Source organism: Sturnira hondurensis, unplaced genomic scaffold, assembly GCF_014824575.4.
Source record: "Sturnira hondurensis isolate 20B ecotype Veracruz unplaced genomic scaffold, ASM1482457v3 Scaffold0001304, whole genome shotgun sequence".
In the NCBI taxonomy this organism is placed as follows: domain Eukaryota; kingdom Metazoa; phylum Chordata; class Mammalia; order Chiroptera; family Phyllostomidae; genus Sturnira; species Sturnira hondurensis.
In genome coordinates, this window is record NW_028073935.1 from 2,870,150 (window position 1) to 2,886,426 (window position 16,277).

The 16,277-nt window shown below is 48.6% G+C and overlaps 1 protein-coding gene and 1 pseudogene across 2 annotated transcripts; one reads left to right on the forward strand and one right to left on the reverse strand.

Annotated features, from left to right (window-relative positions):
• The first annotated feature begins 604 nt into the window (after positions 1 to 604).
• Positions 605 to 712, forward strand: LOC118974268 (uncharacterized; annotated as a pseudogene).
• Positions 713 to 2,921: 2,209 nt separating this feature from the next.
• Positions 2,922 to 12,461, reverse strand: PROC (protein C, inactivator of coagulation factors Va and VIIIa). 2 transcript variants are annotated; one of them, XM_037069934.1, is made up of 9 exons: positions 12,361 to 12,461; positions 11,024 to 11,110; positions 9,653 to 9,819; positions 7,900 to 7,924; positions 7,644 to 7,781; positions 7,333 to 7,467; positions 5,235 to 5,374; positions 4,796 to 4,913; positions 2,922 to 3,600 (listed from the first exon to the last, which is right to left on the reverse strand). In XM_037069934.1, the coding sequence occupies exons 1-9, from the start codon at positions 12,404 to 12,406 to the stop codon at positions 3,023 to 3,025; spliced, it is 1,434 nt and encodes a 477-aa protein (XP_036925829.1). In that variant the 5' UTR covers positions 12,407 to 12,461; the 3' UTR covers positions 2,922 to 3,022. The 2 variants fall into 2 exon arrangements, with proteins under 2 accessions (XP_036925829.1, XP_036925839.1); XM_037069944.1 differs by having other exon boundaries at positions 11,024 to 11,114; positions 12,361 to 12,460.
• Positions 12,462 to 16,277: the final 3,816 nt, after the last annotated feature.

The following is a 16,277-nucleotide window of genomic DNA, read 5'->3' on the forward strand; positions in this document are numbered from 1 at the left end:
TGTTTTGAGCCCTAGGGGTTTATTGAGATTTCCTTCATGGCCCAGTATTTCTTTGTAAACGGTGCTAATATGCTAAAAGAGAATTACCCAAGCTTACTAATTTTATTGTTCAAACCCTCAATATGTCTTATGTAATTTTTAAAATCTGTTTAATTTATTGGTTTCTTAGAGAGGTTGTTTTTTTAAATCCTCCCCTGAGGATATGTTTTTAGTGATGAGAGAGAGAATAATGGTTTTCTTGTTCTACCCATCCATGTATTTATTGTATGCTCCCTGACCAGGCATGGAACCTGCAACCTAGGTATGTGCCCCAGATTGAACCTGCAACCTTGTTGTATCAGGACAACACTGTAATCAAATGAGCTACTTTGCCAGGGCTCAATATCAATATTTTATAGTAAGCTTATCTATGTCTACAAAAAACCATGCTGGGATTTTGTAAAAGGTGAAAATTTATATGATCTGGAGAGAAACTGGAGTATCCATGCTGGGATTTTGATAGGAGTTGTGTTAAACCTATAGATCAGTTTTGGGAAAACTGACATCTCTGTGTTGTCTTCCAGTATGTCTCTCCATGTATTTAGGTCTTCTTTAATTTTTTATCATCGCTTCTTGGCCTTTTGGCTAAGATCAAGTGTGGTATCTTTTCTTATCAGTTTAATTTCTTTTATCAGTATTTTATAATTTCCATCACACAGATCTGGTACATATTCTGTTAAATTTATAGCTAAGCACTTCATTTTCTTTAGAATTCATTAACCTAAAAATAAAAGGTCAAAGGTGAGACACAACAGACATTTATTTGAGATTTTAAAAAAAGAATAGCTTTTCAAGAAGAACTGATTCTGGCAGGAGCCCAAACAGTGTTCTGATTAGGAGACCATGGCAATGGGTGTTTATGAGAAAGGGAAGGGGAACAATGACATGAATAGAAGGAATTGCTATGGCTGTAGATAAGCTAACACAGTGATGTTGATTCTAAAGAATATCTTCAATTTTCAGTCTGGTAGTCATAATTGCTTTCTTGTTATCTTTGCAAACAATTCTTTGGAACACAAGGTTTCTTCAGACCCAGTCAAAAAGTTATTTTTCCCTGTTTTAACATCCAAAGGTTTGAGGCATCAGATATGCAAGACAGTTCCTCTGGTCTGATAGGTCCAACTCCATTTCAAAATAGCTCAGTTTATATTATTTTTTACAAGTGATTAGTATTGATATTATGTTTTTAATTTTGATTTTCACATATTCATTTTAATATGTAGAAATGCAATTAATTTTTGTGCAGGTTATTTGTGTTTATTCTCTTGTTTTCTATTAGACAGATCAAGTTTTCTTGTGTTGTTTTAAAAGCTGTATTTCTGTTTTTACTTTGTTTGCCCTTAGAGCCATGTCCAGAGACTCTAAATGTTTGTTTGTTTCTCTAATTTTCATTAGTTTCACTGGCAAGCATGGCAGATCTCCTCATGCTGTCATTTTAGAAGTTATCTGGCCTGTACTAGTTAACCATGTTTACAGGAAACCCACCTGGGGAGTCTTGAACAGGGGCAAATACCTCCAGCATACTGTCATTTTTCTCAATCCATCAAGTCCCACTGCAAGTGTTGGGGACACTGGCCCAAGACACTAATCAGCACCTGGTTTGTGCCTTGGGCCTTGCTTCCTCCCACTTTCAAGTAGTTCTACTTATCCCTTTCCCAGGTCCACAAGAAGGCAAATGCTGTAGGCTCCATCTCAGGCATGCCTCTTTTCTTGTCCTTACACATAGATAACTTTCTCAATGGGTCCTGATGTCCCCTCTGGTTGTAAGCAGCACCTACTGACAACCTGGATATAATCACAAATCACAGCCCCCTTTACTGTTGACTGACTTGTGCCATACTCTATTTATTCTCATTGGCCTTGAGAGTCTTAGAACTAGTGCCTACTTAAGCAGAAAGGGCTCTTAAAGACCATTGGTGCAGTGGTTTTCAACCCTAGTCACACATTAAATTGACCTGGGGAGTTTTAAAAAAGTCAGTGTCTGGGTCTCCTACCCTAAATCAGTTAAACCAGAATTTCTAAAGGTGGGAATGGACATAGATGTTTTCAAAAGCTCCCTAGGGGATTAAAATATACAGCCAGGATGAGAACCACTACTCTCATTTTAATACCTTCATTTATTGTTGCCTGGAGAAGGAAAGTGACTTGCCTGAGGCCACACAGAGAGTTAGATTAACTTTAGGACTTTCAACCAATTGTATCAGATTTGATTCACCACTATCCTTTATTATCAGGTACATCCTAACTTCCTCTGACTCATTGATTTATGTATATAAAGCCATGTGAAGACAGAGCCTCTTGCTTATTGCTATTTATGATTGTGCAACATTGTTCTTGAATAGCTTCCCCAATTGCACTGTGAGCTACTGGACTGAACCAACACCTTCTAGGTCTCACTTCTTCCCTCAAAGGGCCAGTGATGGCCTACATGCTTACAGTGCTCAGAATGGCTGCCCTCTAGGACCAGTGCAGAACAGACAGCAGCACCTAGGTTTTAGAAACAGATTTGAATCCACTATGTAAAGCTTCTTGAGCATGTTTCCTCCTGTATACTATGAGTTAAAACTTTCTATCTCCAGTGTTGGATTTACTATACAGCTTCAGCTTCAGGGTCTCTGACTGGCACAGGCCCCTTCTAAGGCCCTGGGAGGGGCTCTTGCAGTTTTGAAGTCTTTTATTCTTTTTCATAAAGAGAGTCCCCCAGATGTTACCAGCTTCAGACCCCACAAAACTTAGATTTGTTCTTCCCTAACCCAGAGTTGCTGTGGGAGTTAAATAAGATCCTGTTCATAAGGTGTAGGATATACAGATGTTCAATAAATATTACTTCCCTCCAGAGCAGCCCAGAAAAGAGATGGACAGACAGACAGAGCAGCAGCTGATGTGCTTGTTGGATGACCCTTTAATGTCACATATATTGCCATTCAATAGCCAGTCCCAATTCCAGAGTGGCCTCTGGGATCCAGACATAGTAGGTGGGATGCTAGGGCACCTGGCTGTTGATGGAGGCCTCCTCAGCTCTGATGTGACTATAGATCCAGTCGAGGTAGCGGCTGACTTTGGTGTAGATGCCATAGTTGTGGAGGCGGCCACAGCCCTCACCCCAGCTCACCAGGCCCACCAGGAACCAGGTGCCATGGAAGGAGACAACCATTGGTCCCCCACTGTCACCCTCACAGGCATCCCGTGGGTCTCCAAGGATGCCTGCACACAGCATATTCTCAGAGACTATATTGTGCATGACCTGTATGCACTCATTGTGAGGGGCCACTGGAATCTTAATGAAGCTGAGGACAAAGGTAAGGTTTCTCTTGGTCTCACTGCGATAGCCCCAGCCTGTTACCACTGTCTCCTGGCCGACCTTGGTGAGCTCTCGCTCTGAGAGGCCACTGTCAGGGAGGCAGATGGGCACAATGGTCTGCGAGAGAGGGGCAGGTCGGGACAGATGAAGTAGAGCAATGTCATTGTCGGTCGTGGTTCTGCTGTAGTTGGGGTGCACGAAGACCTTCATGATGTCTAGATCCACCTCCCACTTCTCCCTGCGCCGCAGGTCATATTCTCCTGCAGGGCAGAGGGGCTGTCAGAGTGGACTTGGAGGACTCAGGACCTGCTAGAGGGCAGGCAGTGTGTCCACAGCTGGAGTGGTCACTGCATATCTCAGGCCACACCACAGTCCACATGTCTGTATTTCAGTTCCCTGTTAAGGGTAACAGCCCTTATGGGCATCTACCCTAAAGGGATAGAATGCTGCTTTGAATGTATGACTCACAGATGGAACAGTGCCAGAGAAGTAATTAGCAGTGGGCAGTCAGCAGGAAAACCCAAGACTCCCTAAAAACCCAGGGCACAGAGCAGAGCCACAAAGAGAATGGGAGACCACAGCTGGAAAGACAGAGACACCTGGGGCAGCAGAGGCATGGCCAGCAGTGCCTGACTTGAGCACAAGGCAGGAACATGCCATGGTGGGGACAGAGCAGGAGCAGCAAGGCCCAGAGAGGAAGACCAACAGGATCCAGGCTCTGCAGGGAAGAAAGATCTGGGTCACACACAAGAGACAAGGTCCTCTCAGGCAAGGCTGGTGGTTCCTGCAAGGTTGGGGGATGTTTAGAAATTTCAGGCAGAGCCCCACTGCAAGGCACAGGCCATTGGTTGTACTGCATATAATTGTAGAGTATGTGGATCTGATCATTGTCAATACAACTTTTCCTTCTTTTCTGCATAAAGAATGGAGTAAGACCCCCTTCAGAAATTGGTACAGAGTGGGGCCTAGGCATGGGGGTCCTGAGCTGTTGCAGAGAAGCAGCTGGCTGCTGTGGCAGATGCTGGGCCCTGCTGCACAGGTCCACTCCAATCAGTCTGTGAAGTATGACCCTGAGGTCAGGCTGTGTGGGTGCTTTGTGGGTCTGTGCCATAGGGTGTTGGAGGTGTACACACACAACCAGCTGCATATGAGTAGGAGAGAGGAGGCTCGTATGTATGTAACCACCTTATTTGCAAGCACTTGTGTGTAAGCACCTGGGCCAAGATTTGAAGATGGCACCTGAGAATCTCCTACCTGCAAAATACCAGGTGTCACTGTGTCTAAAATTCTACCACAGGAGTGGCAGGGTGGGACTAAATAGACCTCTGCCCCCTAAACACCTTCTGTAGAACTCAAGAACTCCTCAGATAGGGTCCCCAAAAGAGGCCATCTTTTCTTGTGTTACCCCCTCCCTGAGAAGTCTGGTGGCCACTCCTGCTTGGCTACACTCCTCACCGAGCCTGACAATGAGCTTCGGGGAGTTCTCCATGCAGTGGGCTGCTGTCAGTACCCAGGAGGTGTGGATCAGCACCGCCCCACAGGCCAGCTGCTTCTTTGAGTCCAGCAGGATCACCTGGAATGGGAGTGGATGGTGATATCACAGCACTGCTTTTTGACAACTCCAAGTCTGGGTCCCTGTGTCTCAGCACAGACCCTGGCTGGTTTTCAAGCTGAGGTACTAGAAGCATAAGTCAGCCTTTCCTGGGTCCCCTGGCCATGTGGCATGTACTTCAGGCACTTTTCTGGCATTTTCTATTTCTGCATAGTTCATGGAGTTGGCCTATTCCCTTTAGTGCCTTTAGCACTTGCCTCTCCTCACCACTCCAAGCAAAGGCAGCACCTCCCATTTTGTGCATCTTGAGCAGGAACTCCAGGCTGCTGTTCCTCCTCTCACCTGCCAGGGGCTCTCTCCCTGCAAGGTCAACTTCCCATTGATGAGCCGCGGATCTACTTGGTCTCCTTGGTCTGTGCAACATTTCAAGGTCTTGCTCTTCTTCTCCTTTGGGTTCCATGGCCTTCCACAAGGGAATTTCACTGAAGGTGGGGAAAGTGGGGAAAGTGGTGAAGGCCTGCCAGGCATTACCCCAAGACTGCCCTTTCATGCTTGTGTACATCCTGCCTGCAGACTAGTTTTCCACATTGTGAGGTTCAAAGGTTAAATGATGGTTAGACTCACAAAGACATAAACCTGCAAATTCCCTTGGCATAGTCAGTCAGCAAAAAAGGGTCAGATTGAGCAGCATTACTTCCTAGCTGTGTGTCCTTGGGTAGGTTGTTAAACTTCTCCAAGTACAGTATTCCCCAGGACCGTTGAAGGCAATCCCTGAGATACATTAAATAAGGCCTCATGTTGGCATACTGCCAAGCTCCTCACAGAGGTTAAAAATTATGGAGAGGAGGAGGTAGGCATTCCTGGAGAGCCCCAAAGTAGCTCTGAGCACTGTGGTGAGGTCCTCTGCCAAGAGGAGAGGGCACCTGATAGAGAACTCAGGGGTTTGCTCAGGATGGGCCATTCAGCTAGGCTGAGCAATTTAGAATTATTGTAGGGTGGTGGAAAACCATTGGCAGGAGAAGTAAAATAGTGATAGGGAATGGAGAGGAGACAACAGCAACAAAATTCAAGAAGCTGCATAGCAGATGACACTGGCTGACTGAACAAGCAAAAAAGGTCAGTTAGTAATAGTGGATGCCAGGTACAGACAGCTTTTCACCACAGAACCACAGGAAGGCTTGGTGCCTCTAAAGGATGATGTGCAGGTAGGACTGCAGGTAGGACTGCAGACAGGAATGTTAAGAGTTTATAAGAGAAACTGTGAGAGCCCTAGACCTCTATCCTGACTCACAAGTGACTTGACTCTCCTCTCTCATCCCCTGCCTCCCGCCTCAGAAGGCCTTAGGTATATTATTTTCTGCAAAGGGTAAAACAGAGCCTGTGATTTGGGGACTCCAGGAACTACTACAAGAAAGAATAACATACAGAGGGAGTCACTCAGATATCTGCAGACTATCCAGACGTCAGCTTCCCTCCCCACCCTCCTCTAAGGAGCAGGAAGCCAGGCTGGAACCACCCAAGCATGATCTTGAAGGATTCCTGTCAGAAAGCATAATAAAGTGAATACCTAAGGGTCTGGGCAATAGGGGTTCTGCCAGTGACCTCGGCCTTCTGATGGTCTCACAAGAAAGCCCATAGGTCAACAGCTCCACTAGGCATTTCTTTTCAACTTCCTATGAAAACAAATTAATTTAGAATACAAAGTTAGAACTCTTTATCTGTGCAGTAAAAGGATTGGAATATAAAGTTGTTGAAAGCACCATGAAAGAAGAACATAATGTCAAAAAAATGGAAAATAGAAGAGACAATAAAATAGGTCCATTGAGAGGAAGAGATCCAAGAATAGGAGGTCTAGAAATAGAAAAGAGAAAACAGAAGGTAGGTTATCAAGAAACAGCTGAAGAAATGTCCGTAGAGCTGGAAGACATGAATTTCTACATTCAAAGGGTCCACCAAAGGCATTGTATAATATATGAATAAAGACCCACAGTAAGGAACAACCTGCTGATTTCATTGTAAGAGTTGTAAAACTCTGTCTTCTTTGTACAATACATATATAAATTTGATGAAAATTAAAATCCATACAAAACAAAACAGGGAGGAGGGCAAAATCATGGGTTCCTGTCTTTCCATAGAGAAGCCACAGTTGAAGGGGAAATGGAATGCTGGGTTGCGCAAAGCATCTTAAGGAAATAAAGCCATTATAGATAGATAGAGGAAGATGCTAGAGGCATGATGTTGGCTCAGATTTGGGAGATGAGCTACCTATGGGCTCAGGCTCCTGGAGTTGTCCTCAAGGTGAGCAGGGTCACCTGAAGGAAGGCCTAGGGCACCTGGAGCTTGGGCAGCCAGTCCTCCTTCAGTAGGACTCAATGCTGCTCGTTTCTCACGCCCTGGATATGCCCTGGGCCCCACCACCCTGCCCAGCTCGCGGTCTCACCTTTGGGCTCGCACTGCAGGTGATCGTCCCACAGCTGGTAACCTTGAGCGCAGCTACAGTAGCGCTGGCCTTTCCCCTCCAGGCAATAATGTGCGCAGCCGCCATTGTCCACCGAGCAGTTGGAGAAACGCACTTCTAAATGGACACCCAAGGAGGGCATCTTAGGGGAATGGTAGGACTATGCACCCATCCCCCCTACCCTACCCCCCCCCCACCCCGCACGGGCTCTCTTGCCTCCTCCCTACGACAGGCACACCCACTGTTGCTCTCCAGAACTCAGCCTATACCACCTAGGCTAGTGGGCCCCTCACCGTTCTGGCAGAAGCGGCCCTCCCAACCCCGGCTGCAGTTGCAGCTGAAGCCACCGATGCCATCGATGCATGTGCCGTGCCCGCAGCACGGGCTGTTGCATGGGTGCTCCAGAGGCTGGACCTTGCACTGGTCGTCGTCTGTGATACGGAGTTTGGGAGGTATCACTGGTGCTGCCAGTCCCATCTACCTCCCCACAGAGGTCCAAAGACCCTAAGGGGCACGGATACTGCATTCAGGTGTCTAGAGCACACTCACCCAGGTACTTGGACCAGAAGGCCAGCTGTGGAGAGAAGAGGCCACGTCAGGGGCCATTAGCCCAGGTGTGTATGTGGGAAGCCCATTGGGCACCTCCCTGGTCTGGCCCAGGTAGGGCTTGGCAGCCTCTAAATGGGCAGGGGAGAGAAAGGCTCCTGAACAAAGATGGATCAACCCCTGCTTGAAACCACCTGCTAGTGCACCTTAGCCCAGAGTTAGCTAGCTCTCCTTGCCTCTTGTTGTCCACCTCCACCCCACATCCAGTGAACAACACCCTACCCTGCGCCCCACCACCCTGTGCAGCTGGAGGCCTGCTCCCTCACCTTCTGCTACTACAACAGCCTCTGCAATGAATGGGCCCAAGTGGCCCATTTGGCTGCTCTACCTCCTTCCAGTCCCTGTCACACACTCTTCATGGCTTTTCTGGACCTCTACTGCATCTGGTCTTTTCCTAAGCCAGTGTTCCCAAAATTGAGCAAGCTCTAGGATCTCATTGGTGAGACAGAGATTGCTGGTTCAGAAGATCTGGGGCAGTGGTCTGTTTTTTCTAACCAGGTGCTGCTGCTACTGGTCTAAGACCACCACACCCTGAAATCCACTGCTTGATGCCTAGACCATCAATCCCTCCTGCAGCATCAGCTCTGCCATGACTGCACAAAGACCTTATGGTGAGGTGAAGGGCCCGGGAGGGATGTGATAGGCTCAGATTGTATCTGCAGAATATCATTTAGTGTCTGTTGAGGAGACCATTTGGGAAAAGAGGCAGGGGAATCTACTCAAGGAGGTAGCAGCTGAGGGCAAGAGAGGGAGCAGACCAGAGCTCACCCTCAGCCTAGGAAGCCCTGACCAGGAAGTACACCACTACAGCATGCAGGACTGCAAGGTGGCACAACTCCCAGGTCCTAGCAGCTGAAGTGGGTGCTTGGGGATGTTGGGGTTTTGAGACTTGTACTGGAAAGCCACTTCTCTTACCAAGTCCATCTTCCACTGCAGGGCTACCACCACAGGGTCTGGCGACCAGAGAGGACATAAACCCTTTCCNTCACCCTCAGCCTAGGAAGCCCTGACCAGGAAGTACACCACTACAGCATGCGGGACCGCAAGGTGGCACAACTCCCAGGTCCTAGCAGCTGAAGTGGGTGCTTGGGGATGTTGGGGTTTTGAGACTTGTACTGGAAAGCCACTTCTCTTACCAAGTCCATCTTCCACTGCAGGGCTACCACCACAGGGTCTGGCGACCAGAGAGGACATAAACCCTTTCCTCAGAATCTTTAAGCAAGCAGATTCTGCCCCTTGAGAATATGAACTGACACACAGAGTTAATATATGTGAGCAGATATCATGGAGTTTGGTCACACACCCTGATCAACAGGTTCATGGGTGGGAGGAGAGATGGTAGCCCTTTGGTTACAGAGGGAGAGAATAGGTGAGGTGGAGGTGGCCAACTGCAGGTGCAGGGAGAGCACCTATAGTAAACTTGGGTGGGTACTCCAGCCTAAGGCTTCCCCAAATCCTTTTTTCCTGGAGCTAATTGCAGAGTTCTGTCTCTTGCAGTGCACATACACCATAAAGCCAGTGTTCTGTTCATCCTATGTACCTGGCCCCAAGCTGAGGGCAAAGGGGCTAGTACCCACTGTGTCCCCAGATGCCCAAGATGGCCTTCGTGGTCACCCTCATCCTGCTTCTCCAGGCTCTAGTCAGCCACCAATCCACCCTTCAGCCTTGTCCTCTGAACCCAGCCAGGTGGTCTTACTGTGTTATCCACATTTTGGAAAATCTCCTGGGCTTCCTCGAAGTCACAGATCTCTTCCATGCACTCTCGCTCCAGGTTGCTGGCCCGGAGCTCCTCCAGGAAGGAGTTGGCTCGTTTGTTTATCCGTAGCACCTGGTGGGCCCGCTCACTACTGGAGAACACTGAATCTGGTTTGGGCAGGGGTAGGGGGAGATCTCACTTTGGTGGAGGGGCCTGAGGTGGGGGCCTAAGCCAGTGTGAACATGGGGAGGACTTATGATTCCAGGTCATGATTCTCTCCCCTCTCCTCTGCTCTCTTCCCTCACTTGGAGAGGCAACTGGAGGCTGGAGGACAGGAGACTTGACGATTTAGACCTCCTTTTGAACCCCAATCTGATGTCTGTATCGCCTTGAGAGAGTGTCATTACATCTCTGAACCTCAGGTTTTCATCCAAATTGAGGATGTTTTACTGTACTGAGTAAAACAATCCAGTGCCTGGCACAGAAATGAACATCCAAAGTCATGTGCCATATGCGGTTGTTGTCAAGAATGCAAAGTGAAATTAGTTTCATTGTTCTCTGAATATACCTGTCCAACCCTGTCTAGACATTACCCTTCCACAATCTTCTCCCTCATTGAGCATTTCTCATGCTCCTCCCCTCGAGCAACAGACCTGTTATCTAGTGAGCATCAAATGTCTCCTGGGCAATGGGAGGTGTCTGTCTTGGGGACAGGGGACAGCTGGATGAGGGATCAAGTCAGGGGAGTGCAGAGGAGAAGCTTGATTGAACTGCAAAGGCCAGGAAAGGAAGGTATGACTCCTGAGCTCAGTCTGGACAGTTGAATCAAGTGGTCACAGGTGGGAGTTGAAGGGTAGTGGTGTGGGGAGGAGGAAGGGCACCCCGGGCAGAGAAGTAGCTCAAGAAGAGGTAAAATGCAAGTAACAGCCTGTGTTGTGCCAGAAGAGGAAAGGGGTGGCTGCCAAATAAATGAGGCAGCCCATTCTGCATGTAGGCCTCCCCAACATCCTGCCTCCTCCTGTTGGCTGTGGGAACCAGAGGAGGGGTTTGGAGCAGGGTTTCAGGAAGACAGGACACCTAGGGCAGTGTGACTCTGATGTGGACTGGCCTGCCCTGGGCCTAGGTCTTTCACAGTTGAGGGAGTGATGAGTGGAGTGGGAAGGCTCAGGGGACTCTGTGACCCATTTCCCAGGTTGCAAGGAGGAGCTGTACTGATGGGGCTCCCTGCCTTCACCATGCCACTCTGCCCTGTAGCTAGGGAGGCTGCTGCTGCATTAGAGTTAACTCAGCCTGCCTGAGGCTCAGAGAGATGGTGGAAGGTTTGAAGGTCCCAGGGTCCTAGGAAGTGGGGGTGAGGGATAGTGGCCTTACCGGGAGTAACTGGTATACTGGAAATTCTCCAGATGGTCAGGAACAGGAAGAAGCTTGCCAGCTGCCACATTCTGGAATTGCTGATACCTGTCTGAGGAGGACTTCTGAGCTCTGGCAACCCTACCAGTCCCTGCTCTGCCTGCTGGCCCCTGGACAGAAGTCTTCCATGTGTGCTAATTGTCAGGGCAAAAGCTGAGGTTGGGAATTCCTGTCCACTAGGCAGACAGCCACCTGGCACCCTCAATTTCCTTTTCCATATGGGGCCAAGGTCATACCAGCTACTCCAAGTTTAAAGGGGGAAGAGAGAAAGTAGAAAGAGTATGGAGTCCTGATGAAGATCAAAGGGGACTCAGTACAGAAAGGACATGGCAGGTGCACCTAGAATGTTCATGAACCCTAACATTTATCAGACACTCCCAGAATGTATAAATGGTTCATAGAGAAGGCCACCAAGTCAGACCACTTGGTGCAAATCCCAGCTTCAGGACAGCAACACTGGGCAAGAAACAACTGCTCCATGCCTCAATCTCATAATTTGTAAAAACTATACTTCTGCCTTATAGGGTTTTTGTGAGAATTAAAGAAGTTAATCCACATAAAGCTCTTAAAACACTGTTTTCACATAGCAAATGCGCAGTAAACATTAGCTATTATTATCTCAATTAAGGCTCACAGATACTCAAGATGTGGGCTTAATGTAGTAACCCCATTTCATGGAGGAGGAAGCTGAGGCTCAGAGGAGTGAAGTAACTTACTAAAAATCCCACAACCAGGAGAAAGCAGAGCTCAGACTTAAGCCTGCGTTGCTCCAGGCCCCAAACCATGCCCCAAAGCAATGGGTACCCCACAAGGCTAGAGAGGTAGCCCTGCTAACTGGAAGCCAAGGAGCCTTCTACTGCCTCCAAGACTGAATGAGAAGACCTGCCTGACAATCTGCACCCTGTCAAACCACTCTCCATCTTAGCACTGATTCTGAGGCTGGTTCTGGTTTTTGTTTAAACCAGAGGCCCAAGTTTAGAAGTTGGGGTGGGGTGGGAGAATGGAGGGCCCCAGGCTCTAAGCTGCCTCTGGCAATGTCCCTGGGGCCTTGGAAGTCTTGGGCCCTGGAGGCCCTTCACTGACTTCCACTTGTCTTAAAGCCTGGAAAGAAGCGCCCTTGAAACTATGGCACACTGGCCTGAGGACTGTGAACCAGAGCCTTGGCCTACCTGGTGGCAGAGCCCTGATTTCGCTAAACTGCAGCCATCCTCTGAAATCTTGGCTCAAGGATTTAGCTTTTACCCCCTGCTCAGCCCTCCTGCAGCCCACCTCACAAACCTGCCTGGAAGGGGACTTACTGGGATGGGCTCTGGAGAAACTGCTCGGCCGCCCTCCTGCTACCATGACGGCTTGGAACTCAAGTTAATCCTCAACTGCAAATATTTGCCTGCTTGGCCCTCAGTGCTGCCACCTCCCTCTTCACAGATAAACAAACACACTCCCAGCTCAGGATGGCTTAATTTGCCCAAAGCCCACCTTACTTGCCAGTGGTGCAATCCAGGAAGGGGGAAGGTGAAGGAGAGGCACTATCAAAACTGTAAACAGCCCAAGTGGCTAGGTTGGTTGGAGCATCTTCCTGTGCACCATAAAGGTTGTTAGGTTCAATCTCCTGTCAAGGCACATACCTATGTTAAAGTTTAGATCTCTGATCAGGGTGCAAGAAGGAGGCAACCAATTGATGTTTTTTCTCACATTGATCTTTCTCTCTCTCTCTCTCTAAAATCAATAAAAACATATCTTTGGGTGAGGATGAAAAATAATAAGAAGAATAAACTTTACAGATGTGGTCTTATTTTAGTTTAGTGGCTCCAGGCCCCAAACCCTCCCCCCACCAAGTTGAAGGCGGGGCATTGTCTCCATTTTGTAGATGGGACATATTTACCCAGAGATATTGCTGTTTGCCCCAGATCAGCGCAACTGGTAATAATTCCATATTTCACCAAATCTAGCCTGCCATTATTATCATATACCTATTTTATGTGTCGTATAAAAAACACAGTGACATGCCACCCAGATTTCTTATTTTTTGAGATTAAAAACATGAAAAGATGTGACTCTCAAGGTCCCTACCATATGGGTGCTGACCACTCTGTAGATCCTCAGCTCCAGTCACTCCTGTGACTTCCTTCACAACTGCACGTGGCTATTCCTATAATCTCTATTTTGCCAATGAGGACACTCAGAAATCTTGTTACTTGCCCAAATTCACTGAGTTGGTGCATGGCAGGCCTGAATTAAAACCCAGGTCTTTTTGGAATCTCCTGGACACCTTTGTGAACAAGTGAGAAAAATAAACAGGATTCTGGAAAGACTGAAATCAATTCATGGCCCTGATGCCAAAGAAGAAAAGACAGAAATAAAGGCTCCAACCTGGAGCTTTGGCCAGCCAGTCAGCATTTACTAGGCATCTTCCTTTCCTGAACCACCTGTCCCAGAGGTGCCCCCATTTCTTTCATATCCTGCCCCTCCTTGGAGGACTTGACCATACTTCTCAGAGTTCCAGCCCCTGCATGGATCACATGATCTTGACCTGCTGCCTTTGGTGACTGAGCAGGGAAGTCACTAGACCCAGGGGTCAATCAGAGTCTCTTCCACCCTGACTGGTGTGGCTCAGCTGGTTGGGTGTTGTCTGCAAAGTGAAAAGTTGCCAGTTAGATTCCCGGTCAGGACGCATGCCTGGGTTTCAGTTTCAGTCCCCAGTTGAGATACATGGAAGAGGCAATGTATTAACATTTCTCTCCCTCTCTTGCCCTCTCTCTAAAAATAAATAAATAACATCTTTTAAAAAAAATCAGAGTCTCTCTCCCAGGCCCCAGGAGTAGGGCCTCAGAGCCCTTACTTGCTCTCATTCCACTGTGAGCTCTGGACTTAGAAAACTTTGAAGCCAGGGTCTGGGCATTGATGTTTGGGCTTAAAGTAGAGGAAGCAATGAGGAGGAAAGTATAGAGGTACAGAGAGAAGCTGAGAAAGAAACTATGGATACCTGGAAAAGCCAAGAGAGATAAATGGGTCACACACTGGCTTTGGGTTCATGAGGATACCCCTGCCTTCCTAGGAAACCCTCTTTCCTTAAGTTTCCTTAATTTGGCTGGGATGGCTTGTGTTCCTCCTACTGAGGTATAGCACTGTATCTGGGCTGTGGAGATATAATGCCTTTATGCTTCCCCCACACCCCACTCAAGAACACAAGAGGAACAGGGTGGAAGTCTAATAAGGCAGGGCTTCAGGGTAGACAATGTCTGGCAGCTGAGATGGTGATGCTCCCAGGATTCAGAGGAGAGGGAAGTCAGCACAGACTGGAGGACAGTGGGCAGGGAGTGTTGCCTGGAGGAGGTGGAGCTTACAGCTGGACATCAGAAGGACCCAGGTCAGAGGAAGTAACCTTAGATGGGGAGGGAGCTGGAGGTATAGGAAATGAGCAGGGGGTGGATATTGGAGGTGAGGCGGGTGGAGAAGGGAGGCGATGTATCAGAGTTTGGAAAGTGAGGACCCAGTGGCTGTTTGTGAGGTCTGTGGCAGCTGTCTAGGGATGGAGACAGGAGGCATGAAGACTACATGCATGACCATGCATGAGAGGCAACTTGCACAGCTGAGGAGCTTGTAAAATGCTTCCTGCACCATGTTTTTTGCTCCAGGTGTCCTCCTCCATAAGTCTATGGTCATCAATGATATGGGCTCTCCCCACATCCAAGTGCAATGCACTGTCTACCAAGTGCAATGCACTGTGGGTGTTCACTGGGACCCCTTCCTTTCCCCCACCAAATTCCTCACCTTTCATATGCTTCCCAGCCTAACATAGAAGGACAGGGTATGGAAGAAATGGGGCAGCTGGTACGGGAATGGAACATGCCCAGTGAATGCCTTGTCAGTCTGCAGGGACTAGATTGATTCCACATCCATGTCCACACACTAATCCTGAACCTGCACAAAGTCTCTGTCTGAGGTACCCACCTCCAAATGAGCACAGATGCCCAAAGCACTAGCATCCAAAAGAGCCATGGCAGCTGCAGTGGGAGAAGTGACTGGTGCTGGTGGTCTGCCAAGGCCTCCAGATGCTTGGAGGAAGAAAGGAGGGCTCCTCCTGTGTGGGGGCAACTTTGCCCACAAGTTCCCCTGTCTGCCATGGATGAAAGTAACACTACCAAGACATGATCTGCTTGGGGAGGAAAGGTGGCCAGTCTCTCAGAGGAGAAGGACCAGGGACTCCTTCCTCAATGACTTTTATTGGGTTGCAATACACAGGAATACAGGAGGCAAGGATCAAACAGTAGATAACACTTCAAAGAAATCTCAGGGCTTAGTCTGGGTCAGTGTCTGTCAGGTAAGGGGATTGCAGAAACTTTGGGAGACATACTCATTTCCTGCTCAGACCCTTATCATGTGAATGAAAGCACTCTTACCAAAGCAGGCTTCACAGCACTTTTAGGAACTCTTTCTTATGCCTGATCACCCCGGGCCCCAATCTAGCTGGCAAGGAGCTGCACTGCCTCCCCCATTATAGGTTTTCAGGCTTAAGTGTATTAGAGGCAGGAAGCTCTTCTCCAAGAGGACATGGGGACTTGGGCTATGTCAGCATAGCCGGGGGGTGAGGATCCATCAGTCCCTCTTTGTGGCAGCCCCCTGAGTCCTTCCATGATGGCCTCCCAAGTGATCATGTCTGGCTTAGGTTGCCCCTCCTCTGAGGGGTCTTACCCGTCATGGACTATCCAACCATGCGTTGGGGGCAGGGGATGAAGCAGAAGCAGTGTTGCTGCCAGAGACAAGCTTTGTCTCCTTTGTGGCTCACATTCTGGAGGTTGCTCACTCATCCTTAGCCATGGGGGGGGGGGGGGTGGCAGTTCCAACTCCCGAAACCAGGCAGAACGGTTCCCAACATTCCTGCATACCTGTTGGTGCTTATTGGCCTTTTGGGTGCTGCAGTGGGACCTGTGTCATGGCCTCCTCATGGGCTGGCAGTATGTGAGGTGTGGGTCCCATTCCTAAAGCAGGGAAGGCCTCCCCAACCATTCTCAAACTCTGAGGGCTCTGAAAGGCTGATATCACATGGATAGTGCTGCCAGAAATCCAGGTGTCTCTGCTTAGGTGCAACAGGTTTCCAGCAAGGTGCACTGCTCCAGTCCCATGGAAAGGGCCAGGTCATGTTCCGGCTTGATGAGCTATGCTAATTCATCTTGCCAGACAGCAGGTGTCATTCCCCAGATGTGTGTCACCCCAC

What these genes read in the sequence shown, in the direction of transcription:
- PROC (XM_037069934.1), bottom strand. Translation starts at nt 12,406, where the DNA reads ATGGTAGCAGGAGGGCGGCCGAGCAGTTTCTCCAGAGCCCATCCCA. An exon ending in TTTCTCCAGAGCCCATCCCA is followed by an intron (nt 11,111 to 12,360) that starts GTAAGTCCCCTT and finishes CTCCTCAGACAG; the next exon opens with GTATCAGCAATTCCAGAATG. An exon ending in GGGCCGCTTCTGCCAGAACG is followed by an intron (nt 7,468 to 7,643) that starts GTGAGGGGCCCA and finishes GTGTCCATTTAG; the next exon opens with AAGTGCGTTTCTCCAACTGC.